The sequence below is a fragment of the Nomascus leucogenys genome, chromosome 1a (genome assembly GCF_006542625.1).
Source record: "Nomascus leucogenys isolate Asia chromosome 1a, Asia_NLE_v1, whole genome shotgun sequence".
Classification (NCBI taxonomy): domain Eukaryota; kingdom Metazoa; phylum Chordata; class Mammalia; order Primates; family Hylobatidae; genus Nomascus; species Nomascus leucogenys.
The window spans coordinates 78348414-78367790 of record NC_044381.1 but is presented as its reverse complement, the minus strand read 5'-3'; the positions used below and the strand labels follow the sequence as shown (position 1 = coordinate 78367790).

The 19377-nt window shown below is 42.3% G+C and overlaps 1 protein-coding gene across 1 annotated transcript in view; it reads right to left on the bottom strand.

The window, feature by feature from the left end:
- The window catches only part of PRKCH (protein kinase C eta), a 161475-nt gene that overhangs the window by 87258 nt on the left and 54840 nt on the right, over positions 1–19377 (bottom strand). The window contains exons 3-8 of the mRNA XM_030811678.1: positions 17996–18030; positions 14456–14544; positions 12776–12905; positions 10301–10428; positions 6374–6517; positions 6004–6177 (exon numbers count right to left, since the gene is read on the bottom strand). Of these exons, the coding sequence (XP_030667538.1) occupies positions 6004–6177; positions 6374–6517; positions 10301–10428; positions 12776–12905; positions 14456–14544; positions 17996–18030 (700 nt within the window). The remainder of the gene's footprint in view (positions 1–6003; positions 6178–6373; positions 6518–10300; positions 10429–12775; positions 12906–14455; positions 14545–17995; positions 18031–19377) is intronic.

The window sequence follows — 19377 nt, the reverse complement described above, 5'->3', positions numbered from 1 at the left end:
ATGAATAACATTTTATTCTTTATATTATTTTTGTAGTCTATATTATCAGAAAAACAGATCTAAGAGTATACATTTTATGAGTTTTAGTACAGGTTATCAAATTAGTCACAAACTATTAGGATTTGCAGTGCTATCAGAAACAGATAAGGATGCCCATTTATATACTTGTAAGCAGTGTATATAATTATCAAAAAAGGGGAAATAATCTGTGGGTTCATAAACCTTTGTAGCAACCTTGATAAATTAGCAAATATTTGAAATTTGCTTACTATTTCCTTTTTGCCAAGAACAAAAGGACCTATAAAATACTTACCTTCTCAGTGTTTGCTGTCCCCTCCATGTGGGTGTCTGGGCTGGCCATTGGGAAGCCTTGGGACCTTTTTCCTTTGGTGTGAGGAGGGAGGGGGTCATCACCACGGTTGAACTGACTCACTTTTGAACAGTACTTCACAGTGTACAAAATATTCTGCATTCTCTCATTTGACCCTCACAGCCATCCTGTTTTCATTTTAATGATGAGAACTTTAAGGCTCAAAGGAATTTTAGGACAGACTCAAGCCATTTAGCTAGTGGAAAACAAAGTTAAAACAGAGTTCAGGTTTTCTGTTCCCAAGGGCAATGCCATTTCCATATTGTCAGGTTGGTGGGGAGCCAAGACAGATAGGAGGTGCTTAAGCCAAGGCTGAATCAACAACTAAATGCGGAATAAGACAACATATGGAGTCAGAGTCAGCCTGACCTAAACTTGAACTTTGTCTCTGCCACTTACAATCTAAGGGATCCTCGGCTAGTTACTGCCCTGCTCAAGGCTTCAGAGAGACTGATTCCACAGGGCTGCATGAGGGGAGTGTCATTTTTACAAAGACCCTCACAATGAAATGCTTTACAGATAGAGTGGCTCCAACACCCTCCCTCACTCTTAAATTCTCCAGCGAAGACTGTCACAGTTCAGCATTACACACTGATTAGCATCTTACTTGAGAAGCCAGGGCCTGCAACACTGGGCAGCTAAAAAGTAAGCACCTTTCTGCTGTAATTTCTCATAGCAAGTAACACTTTCTGTTCTTCATAGTTGGTTTTACAACAGTAAATGGGGATAGTTTTACCACAGTAAATGAGGACTTACGACAGATGAATGCACAGCGAGCAAAAGCTATGTGTACTGTGGGGTCCGACACCTTGCAAACCTCAAAGAAGGCATCAACAACAGCAAAATTAAAATTGTATACCTCTATCTCAGCATTAGAAAATCTCCCTTGCTGCTGTTTTTTCTTCTTTTTCTTTTTTGAGACAAAGTCTCGCTCTGTCACCCAGGTTGGAGTGCAGTGGCACGATCTCGGCTCACTGCAACCTCTGCCTCCTGGGTTCCAGCGATCCTCCTGTCTCAGCCTCTGGAGTAGGTGGAATTGCAGGCATGTACCACCACACCAAGCTAATTTTTGTATTTTTAGTAGATGGGGTTTCACCATGTTGGCCAAGCTGGTCTCAAACTCCTAGGCTCAAGTGATCGGCCCACCTCGGACCTCCCAAAGTGCTGCCTGTGCCCAGCCTCACTTGCTTCTTTGAAGTGGGTTCCCACTACTTCTTTATCATTTAGCCTAAAGCAGGGGTACATTCCCTTTATCCTTTGCTTTGGAGACATCTACTACAATCAATACACACATCTTAAACCGCAGTGGCAGTTCCATGCATTTGGTTTCTCTGGTGGAGAAATAAAAATAACTTTGCGGTAATGACTGCCACCTTGTGGTCAAACATAAAACTTCCACTAGGAAAAATAGACTTCAATGCTAGTAAAGGCTTCACCCACTAAACACCGGGAAGCTCATGTGGCCGCTAAAATTTTGGTATATTGTAAAATTTATATATTTTCCTAGAACATTTTGATTGTATATGCTATATTTATTGGGTTCCCAATCTGTTCCAGTTTAATTCCTCATTTTACTCTACCATAACATAATCTAATTGATGAGATCTTTGCTTATAATCACCAGAATTTCCTTTTACAGATCAAATTCCCCTTAGTTAGGTATGAGATACTTCTTTGCTTCAGCAGTAGTAACTTGGAACCACTGCTGCTGCAAGACCAGGCTAAGCTCACTAAATACCAGTTGACTGCTTGACTCAAAGGTTACCACCTGGTGAAGATGATCTAACCTCATGTCATAGGAAACCATGTGATCTTTGGCTCAGGCCCTAGGAAGAAGATCTGAGAGGTCACCTGGCTCTGCAGCTTGACTCGTGGTGTTCATGGTGGTGTTCAGGAGGCTGGCACTTGAAACCCTGGCGGGCAACCAGTATCAGCTACCAGCTGTCCCTCTCAAGCCTTGAGCTGTAACTCCACTCCTCTATTCCAAGAAAAGAGCCCAACAAGGGGTTGAGGGCAGGGGAGGGGCTTTACATTGGCAAAGTGCCCAGCAAAGGAAGTAGTTTCAAGGCTACTCCAGGGAGCAGTGTGGGGCAGGGAGAACTGGAGCTCCAGAGGAACCAAGGGCTGACCCAGCAGAGGGAAAGCAGAGGATGGGGGCAGGAGCAGCACGGGCCCCAGGGCCATCAAGAGCCACTGAGGACCGACGAGGAGCAGAGGGGAAGGGAGAGGAGTGCAGGGGAACCGAGGCCCATGAAGCCATTAGCTGCCTCCCCAGTTGTTTTTCTCTCAATAACGCTGGAGTGGTGTGGGAGTCCGCGCCACGTATCTCCTTCAGTGCATCCTGTCACCAAGCTCTCAGACTTCTCTGCTCCACCCATTCTCCAGGCTGCATGTGTCCCTCCCAACACAGATTTGAATACTAGTGACCCTGGAACATATGAAAACGCCCAGCTTCACTCTCAGTTAGAGGAATGCAAGTTGGAACTTCAAATATACCATTCTTCTAATCTCTCAGATGATCCAAATAACAGATAGCATGCCATGATGGGAAGGTGGGGAAATGCGCCTCCTCACTCAAGCTTTGGGAGTGTGAATTTAGAGAAGCAGCCCAGCAAGGAGGGAAGAGCCTGCCTAGATTCTGCCATCAGACCACCTGGCTTCAAACCCTCTCTGCCACTTAGGAACTAAGCTTCTTTGTACCTAAGTTCTCTCCTCTGTGAAATGGGGTGATAATAACAGAACTTATTTCAGAGGGTTACGGTAAGGATTAAATGAGATAACAGACATAAAGCACTTAAAACCATGTGTGGTACGTGGACAATAAAATGTTCGCTATCTTTAACCACAATGGGGGAGAGGGACAATTGAACTCAATCAAAATGTAAAATGCATATACCCTTTGACCAAGCAATACTACTACTAATAATGTGTCATACAGAAACACCAGCATAAGCACACAAAGACAAAAGTACAAGGGGACTCACTGCAACAATGACTGAAATAAAAGACTAGGAACACAATACATAGCAACAGAGGAGGAAAAGTTTAATTATGTCATGTTCTAAAATGGAGTACTATGCAGCCATTAAAAATGAGGCAGCTTGGTATATAGAAATACAAAACAATTTCCAATATATACTATTAATATTATGTCTTAAAAAAATAAAGTGGCCAGGTACAGTGGCTCATGCCTGTAATCCCAGAACTTTGAGAGACTGAGGTGGGTGGATTGCTTTAGCCCAGGAGTTTGAGACCAGCCTGGGAAACATGGCAAAACCCCATCTCTACAAAAAATAACACAAATTAGCCAGGTGTGGTGGCATGTGCCTGTAAGTCCCAGTTTCTCAGGGGGCTGAGGTGGGAGGATCGCTTTAGCCTGGGAGATTGAGGCTGCAGTGAGCCATAACCGTCACTGCACTCCAGCCTAGTGACAAAGTGAGACCGTGTCTCAAAAAATAGATTAATTAAATTTTAAAAATACAGAATCATGGGCAAAGTATACTATTATTTGCGTTTTTTAAAGATAAACATGTATGCGTATACGTGCTGTATATATATGCTTTTATGTACAGAAAATTCTCTCAAAGGCTATAAATAAAACGAGCAATAATTGTTTCTTTTGGAGAAAGGATATGAATATTTGGAGGATACTTATATTACCTATTGCAAGAAATTAGATTTTCATAATTAAAACATATAACCTGATATGTCATTCCTCTGCTTCCACTTCTTCCATGACTTTCCATTGCTCTCAGGACTAAACCCACACCACTTAATGCAGCCTGCAAGGCTCTTCATGGCCTGGCCCTGGGCCACCTCAGCTGCCTCAGTTCTCAAGGCCCCTCTTCAACCTCGATATGCTGTGTGTGCTGAGCCTCCTTCACACCTGACGCTCTGTCTCACCAGCAGACCCATGGTGTGCTGTTGACCCTGTATGACATATTCACCTTCATTCTCTGCCTAACTAATTCTAATTCACTCGTTTTGTCCCAGCATGGCTTTACCTTCCCTAGAGGTGTATTGCCAGCCTCCCTGGCTGGTCAGACGCCCCTATCCCACTCTCGTGGAATCCCCTACTTCCTTGATGGTGGCACAGGCCAGGAACATGCCCAGAATTCACTCTCCCAGAATGCCTTTTGACAGCAAGATTCTGATACATCTGTGGCAGATCCTCCCTCTTGGTGCCTTCTCCAGGGCCATTTTCCCTCTTCGTTGATATCAAAAGCCCAATTTTGAGCCCGATTCTAAATAGAAGCAGAATGCCCTGCTCCAGCAGCTGAATCAAGGTTGGTGTGAACCAATCACGGTCTGCCAGCTTATCTTGGCCTGGTATTTGCTCTTCCAGCCTCCCTTGCTAAGGGAATGATATGGTTTGGCTGTGTGTCCCCACCCAAATCTCATGTTGAATTGGAATCTCTTAACGTTGGGGAAGGGCCTGGTGGGAGGTGACTGGATCATGAGGGAGATTTCCCCCCTTGCTGTTCTCATGATAGTGAGGTCTCATGAGATCTGGCTGTTTGAAAGCATGTAGCATTTTCCCCTTCGCTCTCTCTCTCTCCTGCTGTCACATGAAACCCTGCTTGCTTCTCCTTCACGCTTCCACTATGATTGTAAGTTTCTTGAGACCTCCCCAGGATGCCTCCTGTACGGCCTGTGGAACTGTGAGTCTATTAAACATTTTTTCTTCATAAATTACCCTGTCTCAGGTAGTTCTTTGTAGCAATGTGAGAACAGACATACAGGGCAGTTGACCCAAGTCTAGGAAAGATCTTCCCTCCCTGAGAAAAGGAGACTGGCCATGAAGCCCTTCAGCCCCTGCCCTTATGCTTTCTGCTTTGGATGCTATCATGCCAAGGTGTGGCATCTAGGGCTGCAGCAAATACCTTGGGACCCCAAGGGAAAGACATGTCCAATGTCACTGAGCAACAAATCCAACCACAGCACTGTTACCACCAGACTTCTCATTATGTGAAACAACAAGGAAAAGGTTTGTACTAATGAACCAAACCCTTCCTTTCTATTTATTGTTTAATCCACCGCTGGTCAAGTGTTCCATTAACTGCAGCCAGAAGCATTCTTAAACACATACCATTATAGGGCAGACAGATTCCATTCTTAAGACCAGTCTATGGTTTCAGGCAAAGGGTTGTTGCTAAGGCCAGGAGCAATGCCCTGGGATGTTCCAAATCAAGGTACCTCTCTGGGTCCTCTCAGACCCCTCTTCTAAACTCCTATGCCCAGGTCAGAACCAGCCCAGCTTTAGAAGCAGAGTCACAGCCAAATTCATCAAGACAATCAGCCCATGGCATTTTCTCTGTTCTTAGACTTCTGTAACTTTCACTCACCTTCACTTCACCTAGAGAAGATTTATGTTTGACGACCTTTTCAATCCTGGGACACACAACCCTCACGGTGCTCCTTCCGCAGGACAGCACAAGGGAAGGGGTGAATTCATAAGCTTCCATTTTTCCTCCAGAGATTGTCAGAAGTCACCAATACCTCCATACGACCCTGCCTTGGGAGCCCATCCCCCAAAATTTCTGATACTCAACTTTATGAAATCTCCAGTATCTTACTGTCTCAGCTCTTTACGAAAAGAGGCTGTTGGTGCAGTGAATGCAATTCATACTTACGGGGGTCTGAAAGCAGCAGAACAACTGAGTGAGGAAGGGGTGATTGCGGGCCAGAGACAGGATCCTTTTCTCAGTCATGGTGCATTCCACATCATCATCCTGCAGAATCACATCCTTCTTTAGCACCTTCACAGCATAGAGGTCTCCTGTTTCTTTTATTCTTGCAAGCATCACCTATGGCAAAGCAAAAGGAGGGAGCATGAGGGAGTCCTCTTGGGGGTCTTAGGGTGTGTGCACACAATGGGAAGAAAGAATGGCACATGAGAAATGTGAGTACGTTCACATGCGTGCACACACACACACAAACACACACCCCTCCCCATACACAGAGCACACTTACTTCAACCCAACAGTTACAGCCAAGACTCACCTTCCCAAAACTCCCCTTCCCCAACACTCGGATGAACTCAAAGTTGTTGATACCAAGTCGGTTGGAAGAATTAACACCAATCCCATTTCCTTCTTTGCTGCTCTCTTTTCCCTGTCGTCTTAGGGTTGATCTGGAAACAAGTTTCTGAAAGAGTAAGAATATAGTAAGTCAGAAATTGCAGCAGGAGCACGGAGCACCCATGCACGAAGAAGACCTTACTGGCTGGGAGCAGCCTCACCCCCAGTATAATGTGGGGGAAAGATCAACTCAGCTTGACAGATGATCGGTTCTGCCACTCGAAACTCTCTCAGTATCAGCTTCTAAATCTGTGCTTACTGCTTGGTGTAAAAGGTCAATTAAAAATACGTCTAAGCCATGGAGTTACAGTTAGCGCTCAAGTGGAAATGCATGGAAACACCAATGCCTTGTGTGGCCCCTAGGGTGCCTTCTGCAGTGGCTTTCCACGGGAAGGTCTCATTCCATGAGCGCCACCTAGTGTCCACTTTTTACAGAGGGCAATTTTCATGTCTGCTCAGAGATTCAAGCATCATTCAGCACCAGGACACGAATGAAGCAATGTTTTGTAATTAATATTTTAAATTATATAGGAGAAATAAAAGTCCAATGTGAATATTAGAACAATGATCAAAAGCATGAAGAATAAAAATTTAAATACCTAAAATCCCACCAGCCCCCTGCCAAAGATATCCATATCCATGTATAAATAACACACACACGCACACGTTTTTATACTTGGTTAATTTTTAAAAACATAATCAAATTATTGTTTCATAACATACATTTGTATTCAAAAATTTGTCCTGGGTATTTTTCATGCCTTTAAATATCTTTCAAGAACATGAGTTCTAACGGCTATTCAATATCCATTTCATGGATATCTCACAACATATTAATTCCCCTGCTATTAGAAAGATGAGGCATCTCCCCTTTTTCACCATAGTGAATAACACTGTAGTGAATACACTTCATGCAAATCTTCAAAACAGAGTAATTAAGGGTCTAGCTCTCAAGCAAGCTGCCTGGATTCAATAACAGCTCTGCAACTTAACCTGAGACCCTGAGCAAGTTACCTACCCAGCCTCTCCCTGCCTCAGTTTCCTCTTCTGACAAAGGGAAGGTTAAAGTATCTGCCACATGAGTCATTAGGAGGCCTAAATGAACAAATGCATATAAAGCACTTAGATTGGTACCTGGCACATTCAATAAACTTAAGCTGTATTGTCATTATCATCATTCAGTTTCTTAAGATAACTTCCTGCAAATGGAATTCCTTGGGCCAAAGTGCTAATTTTGAAGACTTCTGATACACAGCCAACTTGCCGTCTACAAAGACTGACCAATCTACAATCTCACCAGCATGATGAGAGTTCTAGTTTCAATGCAATGAATGGAAGGTAAGTGTGCCTGCCTCAGTTGGCTTTCCAATTCCATCCTACTGAGTACCTGAGGATGTTGCTACCTAAAGGCAAGGTGACTTTTGCAGCTGGCCCACCTTGAGACATTTATAAGATAAGCTACCCCTAGACAATAGATCGAAAGTCTAACATCCAGCCAGGCGCCGGATATCATGGATTAAGGATACTTGATTCAAATGACAAGTGCACTGTCCATTCCTAAAGATCGTGCTGCATGATCTTTATTCCTATTCTTATCTTATTTCCACTGTATCTTAGAAGCCCTAGTTCAGGCTGATATCTGTAATCTCTGCTCTTCAGGGATAACTGCCCCCATGCATTAGCAATCCCCGCACAAGATTGGCATCCTGCCTGCCTATCCACAAGACAGACGGACCAGATTTCAAATACATTTTTTTACATAATAAATTTCAAATACATTTTTTCACCATGATTTGATGAAACCCATTCATCTAAATCACATGTAACAGTCATTGCTGACTTAGTATGATCTAATATAAAGATTAAAACGTTTATCGTAGTGGCAATTCAATAAATTGTCAATAGGCCAGGCGCGGTGACTCAAGCCTGTAATCCCAGCATGTTGGGAGGCCGAGGCGGGTGGATCACAAGGTCAGGAGATCGAGATCATCCCGGCTAACACGGTGAAACCCTGTCTCTACTAAAAAAAAAAAAATAGAAAAAATTAGCCAGGCATGGTGGCGGGCGCCTGTTGTTCCAGCTACTCGGAAGGCTGAGGCAGGAGAATGGCGTGAACCAGGGAGGCAGAGCTTGCAGTGAGCCGAGATTATGCCACTGCACTCCAGCCTGGACGACAGAGCCAGACTCCATCTCAAAAAAAAAAAAAAAAAATTGTCAATAAAAGTCCCTGATCTACTAGGCAGGAGTCTTTCAGTAAAAAGGAAATGACGTGGTTGGTACTGACATTTTCAGGATTATCAAGAATCTCACAGTAATTGCACTTCCCTTCCTCAGTACCCAGAGATTAATTAGTTAAGTCGATAATTTTCATGAACTGGACACCAAGCTACACTGTTCAGATCTTACAGCCATGGCTATTTCCCATCTCTAGACGCTGACCAGGAAGGCAACAGTAAGACATGGGCTTGGGAAGCAGCCAAGGCTCGACTGGATGACAGCAGGTGGGGGTCATTCAGGGAGAGTGCGGACAAAAACATGTGCACCTGCAACTGACACAACTCCACTCACTCCTGAGAGTCCAGAGGGAGAGACTCCTGTCTCTTGCTGAATGTGAATGATAAATTCACAATCCATAAACCGAAACTGCAGAACTGCTGGACTCCAGGGCTGTGCAGAGCCTCAGAGAGCTTCAAGTTGAACCCCTTAGAGGTGAGGACGCTGACGCCCATAGTTACTAGTCACCTGTCCTGCCCGGTCCCTAGCCAAAAGCATAACCCAGGTTCCTGGGTTTTAGGCTTTCACCAGACCACAGTAACAGGAAGCTGATTTTAAAACAGAAAAGAAAGGCCAGGCGTGGCAGCTCACACCTGTAATTCCAGCACTTTGGGAAGCCAAGGTGGGCGGATCACTTGAGATCAGAAGTTTGAGACCAGCCTGGCCAACATGGAGAAACTCCATCTTTACTAAAAATATAAAAATTAGCCGGTGTGGTAGTGGGCACCTGTAATTCCAGCTACTCGGGAGGCTGAGGCAGGAGAATTGCTTGAACCTGGGAGGTGGAGGTTGCAGTGAGCCAAGATCACTGCACTCCAGGCTGGGCGACAAAGAGAGACTCTGTCTCAAAAAATAAATAGAGAAAAGAAAAAAGAAAAAAAAAGGAAAAGAAAGGAAAAAAGTACTTCTTCTGCTTTCTGTTTATTACTCGTTGCCCATGCTCATTATTTCTTGTCATATAACTGTACATACAATCTTATTGTGAAACAAATTGCTATTAAAAATGTGATTTCAGCCAGACACAGTGGCTCACACCTGTGTAATCCCAACACTTTGGGAGGCCAAAGCGAGAGGATCGCTTGAGCCCAGGAGTTTGAGACCAGCCTGCGCAAAGTGAGACTCCATCTCTACAAAAAAACATAAAAAATTACCCTGACATAGTGGCGCACACCTGCAGTCCCAGCTACTCGGAAGACTGAGGTAGGGAGGGAGGGAGAGAGGGAGGGAGGGAGGGAGGAAAAAGGAAAGGAGAGGAGAGGAGAGAGAAAGAGAAAAAGAAAGGGAGAGAGAAAGAGAGAGAAAGAAAGGAAAGGAAATGAAAGGAAAGGAAAGAAAGGAAGGAAGGAAAGAAGGAAGAAAGAGAGAGAGAGAGAGAGAGAGAAAGAAAGAAAGAAAGAAAGAAAGAAAGAAAGAAAGAAGGAAAGAAAGAAAAGAAAAGAAAGAAAGGCAGGCAATAAGTCTGTTTATTGTATTTGCTAAGATTAGGAACTTTGATGAGGCCACATGCTCTCATTTGGTCTCACCACATCTGAGCAACTTCTAAATTACGATACATGGAAAAAAAGCAAAGTCTCACCGAGGTTGGAGAAATATTTCCAGGTTGGAGACCCATCCCTGCCAGGGTCTTGGCGAGTTCCACCGCATTTACCCCACAGTTAGGGGCCACATTCGCTTGACATCGAATGTGCACATTCATTTTACATACTAGAGGGAAGAGGAAAACAGAATCCATGTTCAGAAAGGAACCAAGTCAACATGTGCTGCAACAGAGAACTTTAATAGCCTGAAAGATTATAATAGAGGAATTATTGTAACAGGCTGAACAGTATCATTTTCTCATAAAATTAAGCTCACACTAGTAACAGTTCCTGACATTTTATCTATTTCTGTTTTCTGCAGAAGTAGAAAGCCAGGCATACTAAAGAATAATATATTTCAAATACATTTTTTCACCATGATTTGATGAAACCCATTCATCTAAATCACATGTAACAGTCATTGCTGCCTTAGTATGATCTAATATAAAGATTAAAACGTTTATCATAGTGGCAATTCATAGGCAATTAAATAACAAAGAATCATGTCAACTGTATTTTTTTCTGTCTCTCAACAGTGAAATAAAAGGTAGCAGTTTAAATGCCACATGTAGATCACTGTTCAAACAGGATGGAAATGGTGTTTCTACAAGAAAAACCTCTATCTGCAGCTTTCTTTCTGAGTATTGTTGTGGTTGGGCAGCCCTCACAGCACAGAGATGGGCATCCTGTGAGCCTGTGGTTCTCAGCATTTGCAGCCTGTGGTTCTAACTGCTTCACAGTGGGGGAAGGCAACTTTTTTTTTTTTTGAAACTTACTTTTATTGAAGGGTAAATGTGGTATACATACATTGAAATATTATTCAGAAAAGGCAACTTTTAAAACTTTTTGAAGGTCAGAGTACAAATGGCAGTTGAAGAGGCGAGCAAAGCAAGCTAAGCTCCTGGGGCACCGGAAGCTGCCTGGGGACGATGAAGGATCTGAGGCGTTGTCAGCTGGAATAAATTCTGAGACAGTTTTTTGACATGGGCCCTGCTGATGGGAGGTGAAACTGAAGCAACAAGCAACACATTCCTGTTTTATGGAGTCAGTCCATCTTGGAAGCACACACAGATCCAGGTTTTGTGGGGCCTGAATTTACATAATTTAGGAGGCCTTCTTTAAGAAAGAGACCACCAAATCAAGTAGAGGGCTTTGGAAGGTGCCCTTGAGAGACAGGAGCCCCGAGACAAGCTTCATGGGAAACCCACCCCTCTCAGGAAGACAGGTGTAAGACACACGAGCCTACAGAAGCCTTTCAAAACCACTAAGTGACCATAAAAGCAAAAATCACAAGAGCCGGATTGCCGCAGGTGTGCTACCCTCAGGCCACTAGGGAAGAGGACAATGCAGATGAGCCCCATGCATGGCTCTGCACATCAGCAACAACCATGCAAGGCAGAAAGGGACTTCCCACTGGGAACCCATACCCAGGTGAGACCATCACGCTAAGATCAAGCTGCACCTGGACCAACGCCCTACAAGTTATCCATGAGCTGGCTACTGTTTTGGTTTTATGAGAAAAAAAATTAATAGTGTTCTACAGAGATAGAAGAATGTGCCCTTCTTAAAGACAAGTGACTGGCCCCCTTTTGTTGACAGAAGCAAGCTCCATAAGTCCAAGCAGTCAATGGAAGTTGTCTGGCTATACTCATGCCAATTCTACCTCACCATTGCTCTCCTCAACTGGCGACTTGGGGTGTGTCTGATAAGGAAGGCTTCAGGTGCACCCCACGGCAGTCACATCATTACATTTCCATACGAGATGGCTCAAGGCCAACAGCTCCCTAACTCCTAACAGGACAGGGATCAGCTCTCACCCACTCAGAGCCTTTGCTAGGGCCAAAGCTCCAAACTCTCACTCCACTGGGCACAGCTGGTGAGACGCAAGCTTACAACCAAGGCTTTATCTTCCTTCATTCTACCCCTGTCTCCAATCTCTTCCACAAGACCCAGGGCAGCTCTTTTTATGCTGTGACAACTCAATTCCTGTTGATTTCTGGTGAGATCATCAGATCTATTCTCCTGCCATTTCTTACTCTTAATCCAACCTTCTCATTTGGCCATCTCACCTCCTCACCTCCTCCTAACTTCCATTTCTTTTAAATTTTTATTTATTTTTTCTTTTTAGTGTCTCACCTGACTCAACCATCTTCCATTTCTGACTAAGATCCCATCTTTTTCTCTTCCAAACACCTATTAAAATATAGTGTCTAGGCTGTATTTGTCAGCTAGTGAGCTAGATCACTGAATATACCATTTGACTTAATGTCCTATGGTTAGAAAATGTTGGCATCAGATGAAGTTCTCTTTACATGCCTGACAAGAAACATGTAAGTTTAAAATGACTAAGATGTTGATTTACAACATATCTAAAACCATCAGTTCTAGGACAGATTCTGAGCCCACAGAATTCTGAAAGCTTAGGGCACAGTGTTCCCATGAAGAGGTGGGTACCCAGCACCTCAGCATCTCACTTTTACACTGAAGTCCTTGTCGCATTATTCCCCAGAGCAGTGAGCCACAGTGATCGCAGAATGTTGGCACTTTGTAGTTGTGGATGCTGAACTTGTGTGGGATGTTGATCCCAAACCTCTGTTCTGCAATCTGTAAAAAAGGAAATAAAGGGACAAGAGCTAAAATGTCATACCAATGTCTCTTGTAAAAACTGTAATAGGAACCAATCAAATGCAAAATGTCACTATGACACCTGAGCTAGGTATATTATTTTACTGTACTCAGCCCTGATTAATTACTCAGGTCTTACTAACCAGACTAAACACATTTTCTAATGAACAGGACAAGACAGAAATGTGGGAAACACATTAGATCATTCGCCATTTTGAGAAATAAAAATTAAGATTTTCACTTCATCTTTCATATTCAGGCCATATTTCTCTCCTTGCCAATCCCCTAACACCCCCATCTATTTCCCAGAACCTTTTAGCTTCAGGATTAAATGGGTCTTTTACACACTATATATACTTGCTATCACTATAAGTTCTTCCAGACATTGTGTCACGGGGGGAAAAACAAAAAGAAGAGACTCAGAGGCCATGGAACCACAGAAAGAATTTATTCCAAAGTGACATTAAAGTAACTACTTATTCAGCCCTTCCAGCCTTTCTTTGCCTCGCATTTGCAATCCGACAATCTGAGTTAAATCTCAGTTTCCAGCAAATAATTCCACTAGGCATGTACTCTGCAGTCCATACCACAATTTTATGCTACAACAATGGATCCATGCATGACAAGGAGTAGGGCAATCATTACTCTTCTTGAAACTTTTCTGGCCTCTTTCTTGGAAAAGCTGTGGTTTATACCTCTACGTATACTCTTTAGCAATCCTATATGTGTACTATAAAGAACCATTGTGTTCCAGAGTCATTCTTCCAATGCCTCTGCAAATCTACTGCTAAGTGTCAGCAACACTCCATCTGCTTTTACCTCTAGAATTTAAAATGTATGCCTATTGCAGATGAATGCAATATGAGTGGCAAGAATGATGTTGAAGCTTATACACACATACACACACACACACAGACACACACACACACACAGAGAGAGAGAGAGAGAGAGAGAGAGAGACATCTTCCCTGAAATTTCTTAAGAGGCTGGAGAAAGCCAGCAATCTTTTTACTTAGGAAACATAATTTACAGTTATTAACATATGTGTCACATCAATTCTATGTTGTTTAACTTACAAAAACTGTGTGAGGGAAACACTGATCCTGTTTTAAGACTGAGGAAAAGAGAGATTGTAGGCCTTGCCTCAGCTCATAGAGAAGATGGCTAACAGAGGCGGGATTCAGCATTCAAATCCAGGCTGTCAGATGCCAAGTTCAGGGCTCCTTTCACTCTGCCAAAAGTCTCTCCAAATGAGTAGAAACAATCCATATAGCTTATACCCAGCCAACCACTAATGGGGTCCTCACAAAGGAGAGATGATGCCACATAAGTACAGAAATACAAATGCCATAATTTAAAAAAAGGAGACAAATTTCTATTCTAATACAACCCTTGGCTTCAAAGAATGTGGAAGCAGAGGTCTGGGGACGGGGAGAAGAGGGGGAGGAAAGGAGGGAGGGAGGGAGAGAGACGGTGACACACAGCACACACAATACACACACACAATCAGCAAACTGCTATCCTCTTACCTTTGAATCCACTTTGTTAATATTGTTTTGGCAAGTACAGGCTGTAACAATTAGATGATGGCAGCGTTTATGGACGACACAGGTGCACACTAGGAAATTAAATCCAGCAATTACACATTTATCAGAAGCTCACAGTCCAGCCAGTTACAGCAGAGTCAACCAGGGCTGCACCGTGCCAACAAGACTGGACTCATCTGGCCCACATGACAGCAGCTGGTGCGCCCATCCTTCCTATTGCCTTTGCCACCATCCTAACACAGACCTTTGCTCAGGCTCAAACTATCCATTATCAAGTCCTGGGCCTATTTCTTCCTTCCTGACTCTATTCCATGCTGCACCCACCACCAGAGGACTCTTCTAACACTCTAGTCCTGCTCCCATAATCAAAAACCTTCCATGGTAATTCACTGCCGATCAACAAAGTTCAAATTTCCCACCCAGGTTCCAGGTCCTCCAGAGGCTGCCCCAAGCTACCTGTCACCTTTCTTCTATGGGATCTACTTGTTTCAGTAAAAACTACATGGGTTGCTCTTCCTGGAGCACATCTGCACCCTTCCAACAAACTATTGATGCCCTTTTCTCTCCCTGGGATATCCTTTTTGCCTATCAACTAACTAAATCTTAAGTTTAGGACAAGATGTAACTCAGAAAATGTCTCTTCCATGAAAATACTCTGCCCCTATCTCCACTTCTAGACTGAAACCACCTGCCCTCCTCTGATCTCCCACAACCCTTAGCCTGCCCCCTCATTTCAAACCTTCCACCCAGCCTTGTAATGCCCTCAGAATTCCCTGCATGACGCCTTGAACAGAGGAGGCATTCAATAAATGTTTGCTGAATGGCTTAATCAACTGTTGAAATATTTAGAACTTTCTGAATAACATTTTTTTCATTCTCATCTAGATAAGTGATATAGTGCAGATAGTTGAGCTTGTCATCAAAGGATAAACACATGCAATGAAGTAGTATAAAAATATACATCATCTTAAGATCTTTCAAGACATGTGGAAGGTTTTAGGATTAACTACATAAAGAGAGGTGACATGTCAGTAAATAACATTATACCTTAAAACAAATCTAGCTTTCATCAGATTCAATTCTCAGGAGAACCAAATTGAAAGTGCCCAGAGAACTGGTCTTTTTATATGAGGGGATCTCAAAACCATCCTTCACACAGAAAGACTTTATTTTTTGAGGTATTTGGTTTTCTTCCTGGTTAGCTTGGTAAAGGCTTCTCAGTTAATCTTTTCAAAGAATCAGCATTTGATTTCATGGATTTTCTCTGTTGTTTTCCTATTTTCAACTTCACTGACTTCTGTTCTAATTGTATTATTTCTTTTCTTATGCTCGCTTGAGGCTTAAATTTATCTTCCTTCTCTAGTTTCCTAAGGTGGAAATTTCGAATCTTGGTTTTAGATCTTTCTACTTTCCTACTGTATGCATTTAATGATATACATTCCCATCTGAGCACTGCTTTTGCTGGATCACACATATTTTTGTAAGTTATATTTTCATTTTCACTTGACTCTAAATATTTTTTATGTTCTCTTGAGTCTTCTTCTTGACACATGTGTTACTTAGAATGTGACGTTTAACCTTCAAATATTTGGGGGTTTTCCAGCTATCTTACAGTAATTGATTTCTAGTTTAATTCCATTGTGGTCTAAGAAGATACTGTTTATGGTTTCTCTTCTTTTAAATTTGGTAAGCTATGTTTCATGGCCCAGAATGTGGTCTATGTTGGTAAATGTTCCTTGTGAGCCCGAGAAGAATGTGAAAACTGCTGTTGTTGGATGGAGTATTCTATAAATGTCAATTTCACCTAGTTGTGATAATGCTGTTTAGATCACCTATATCCCTACTGATTTTCTGCCTGCTGGATCTATCAATTACTGAGATATTGACGTCTCCAACTATAGAAGTGGATTTGTTTATTTCTCCCTGTGATTCTATCAGTTTGTCTCATGTATTTTGATGCCTATTAGGTACATACATACATACATCCATGCATGTTAAAAATTGTTATGTACTACTACACTGGTCTTTAAATAAAACAAAACTTAAATAAAAATGTTAAGTCTTCCTGGAAAACTGACCCCTTTATTGTTGTCCCCTCTTTATTCCTGATAATTTTCCTTGTTCTGAAGTCTGCTCTGTCTGAAATACCTATGCCAGTTTGCTTTTGATCAGTGTTAGAATGGCATACCTCTCTCCAACCAGGCATTTGGTTTTATATGCCTTAGGGAGACATCACCAAAGTGGTGTCTGCATGTCTCCTAACTAATAGTCTTTCCTGCTCTTTACATAGCAGGTGACCCACTGAAAATCAGGTCATCAAATATCCAGGCACTATAGGCCAAAGAGAAAAAGAAATAAAATAACAATAGAGATGTATCTTAAATCCCATGTTTTAAACTCAAAACCATAATCTTGTTTATCCAGAGCTTCTCAACTTATCTTGGTGTGCATGAGATGGGCTACCATGGACTGCAGGGCACATTCCTGTGCTCACAGGCCCATGCCACAAAGTGACAGTGATTCTGGCTTGTGAACTCTCTTCTCACTTGGGACTGAGATTAACAGCATACAGGTCAATTATTGCTGTCATGTTGATTATATATTTGTTTTTTCCTAACTTTGAAAGTTCGATGGAATTGTTCATACATAGTAAAGTCAAAATTAGATCCAAGAGTATTTCTTATTCAGTCCATCCAAGGGAAGTAATGTTTTACCTCACCTCTTCCAGAAGAGAAGGTGAGATTTTCTTATCCACACATAGGCTACTGCTCTAGGACATGTGGTGCTATTTTATCAATTATCCACATAGTGAAATGGGTCCCATGTGTATAAACTATGTGATGATACTCATGCCAAAGGTTAAGGGGGACCCAAATGACAGGCAAGCCTGAAGGGCCTGGCTAAACCACCTGACTGAGGGCTCTTCTTCCATTCCTGCCATTATATTTCATTCCAATTATGCTAGAAACACTAGTAAATTGGTTTCATCTTAGATTGTGAAAAATAAATGTAACATGTAGTAACTTACAGGATCACTGACAGCTTAACTTTGAACACTTCTCACTTTTTTTTAAAAAATGATAACATTTCAAAAACAACTTGGATAATAGCTTATGTTCCCTAAACGGGGGAAAAAGAGAAAACAGCAGTGTGCTAATTTTCACCCCTATCTATTATCAATAAGATTGTAAAAAACAGAAGTTTATCTTCAAGATTTAAGAGTACGCTCACAAAATCACTTTACCTTTTAGTACTCTCATGTTATTGCAGAGACAAAACTTTAAACAATGAAACTTTATTAGGTATCCTGGCTTCAGAAATAAAAACGTCCCCTTTACATTGTCGAAAATATGGCCAAGATCTCACCAAACTAAAGAGTTCTATCTACACAGGGGTTTCCTTTGACCTACAGAGAGTTATTTATCACAATATTAAGGGAAGATACCCTATTTTCTCTTGGTATACTCATTTTTTTTTAACATAGGAACAAAATGAAACATGGTTTTAAAAATGTTTCCTTACCTTGGCACTGATAACCCTGTTTCCCAAACACTCCCCTGTCGAAGAAAAGAAAACTACCATCAGTCAAGTATTTCAGCAATAACCCTCTTATAGTCCTTAAGGAAAACAAATTTCATCCTCTCCTCCTTTATGAAAAACACAATTTCAGGGAAAAAGCAAAGATGATGTGCTTTCTGAGGCATTGTTTGTTACTATGAGACACAAGAAAAAGCCATGTGCTGGATTAGAATGAGCCATATGATACAAATGGGTGGGTAACAACCATTCCCATTCCATCTACCTCCACGGCAATTTCCTAAGTCTTCAGTGGCAATAAATCCTCATCTGTACGTGTGATTAAGCCTTGGCCTGAAGAGTTCCCACCTTATTCTCTCACACATAAAGATGTTCAGATGCTGAAGTAAACAGACACAGATACACTGTGGAAGTACACAGATGAGTCTACCACAGCTGCCTGTCCCAAGGGACCTGCCCTTGTCCCTGTGTCCCTATCACCCCTGGAACCCACAGGTGGGCAGAGTTGCCGCCACAATATGCCCTTCAGGCCCACCACTTCCATCTTTGCCTCTCCCGAATATATTCTATGGGTGATGGTAATGATGGTAATATTGGGAGTATTCTCATTCTCATTAACAAAGATCACAGTAACAAAGCCCATAGGATGTGCCAGGCACTGAGCCAAGCAGCTGATATGTACCATTTCATTTAATCCTCACAAAAAGCCATGGGAGGCAGCACACAAAATAACATGGTTAAGAGCACAGACTCTGAAGCCAGATGGCCTGATGCTTTGAGCCACAGTTTCCTCATCCATAAAAGGGACTAATGATAACAGTTCCTACTGCATAGGGCTCTAATGATTAAAAATTGTAATATAAAATGCTCAGAATAGTGCCTGGCCCTTTAAGTACTCTATGAAAGTTTATTATACAAGTAAAATAAGATTGTTGTCTATTCTGCAAATATTTTGCAGATGAAGAGACATTGACAGGCTATGCAACTTGACTAAGTCACACACCCAGTTGGTGATGAGACTGGATGTCAGAGTCCATACTCTTAACCATATATATTAATATATACACCAATATTTTAAGTGTGTGTGTGAGAGAGAGTATGAGTGTGAGGGTGTGTGGGTGTCGAGGTGGGGCGTTAAAGGCTGGTTGGGTACAGTTAATGTTTCTTTGGTGGAAAAAAGTCAGTGAAATGATCAAATAAGTTTCCATTACGAATGTCAGTTCAGGTCAGGGGCCATCACCACTAATGCCTACAGGGGCCTGGCAGGTCATGTAAAAGAAACAGAAAGGTGTGACATGAAATACACTGCAGGAGGCAAGCACCCTTATGTCACAAGTGAGCAAACCACAGAGAGGTGGGGCTGTGGC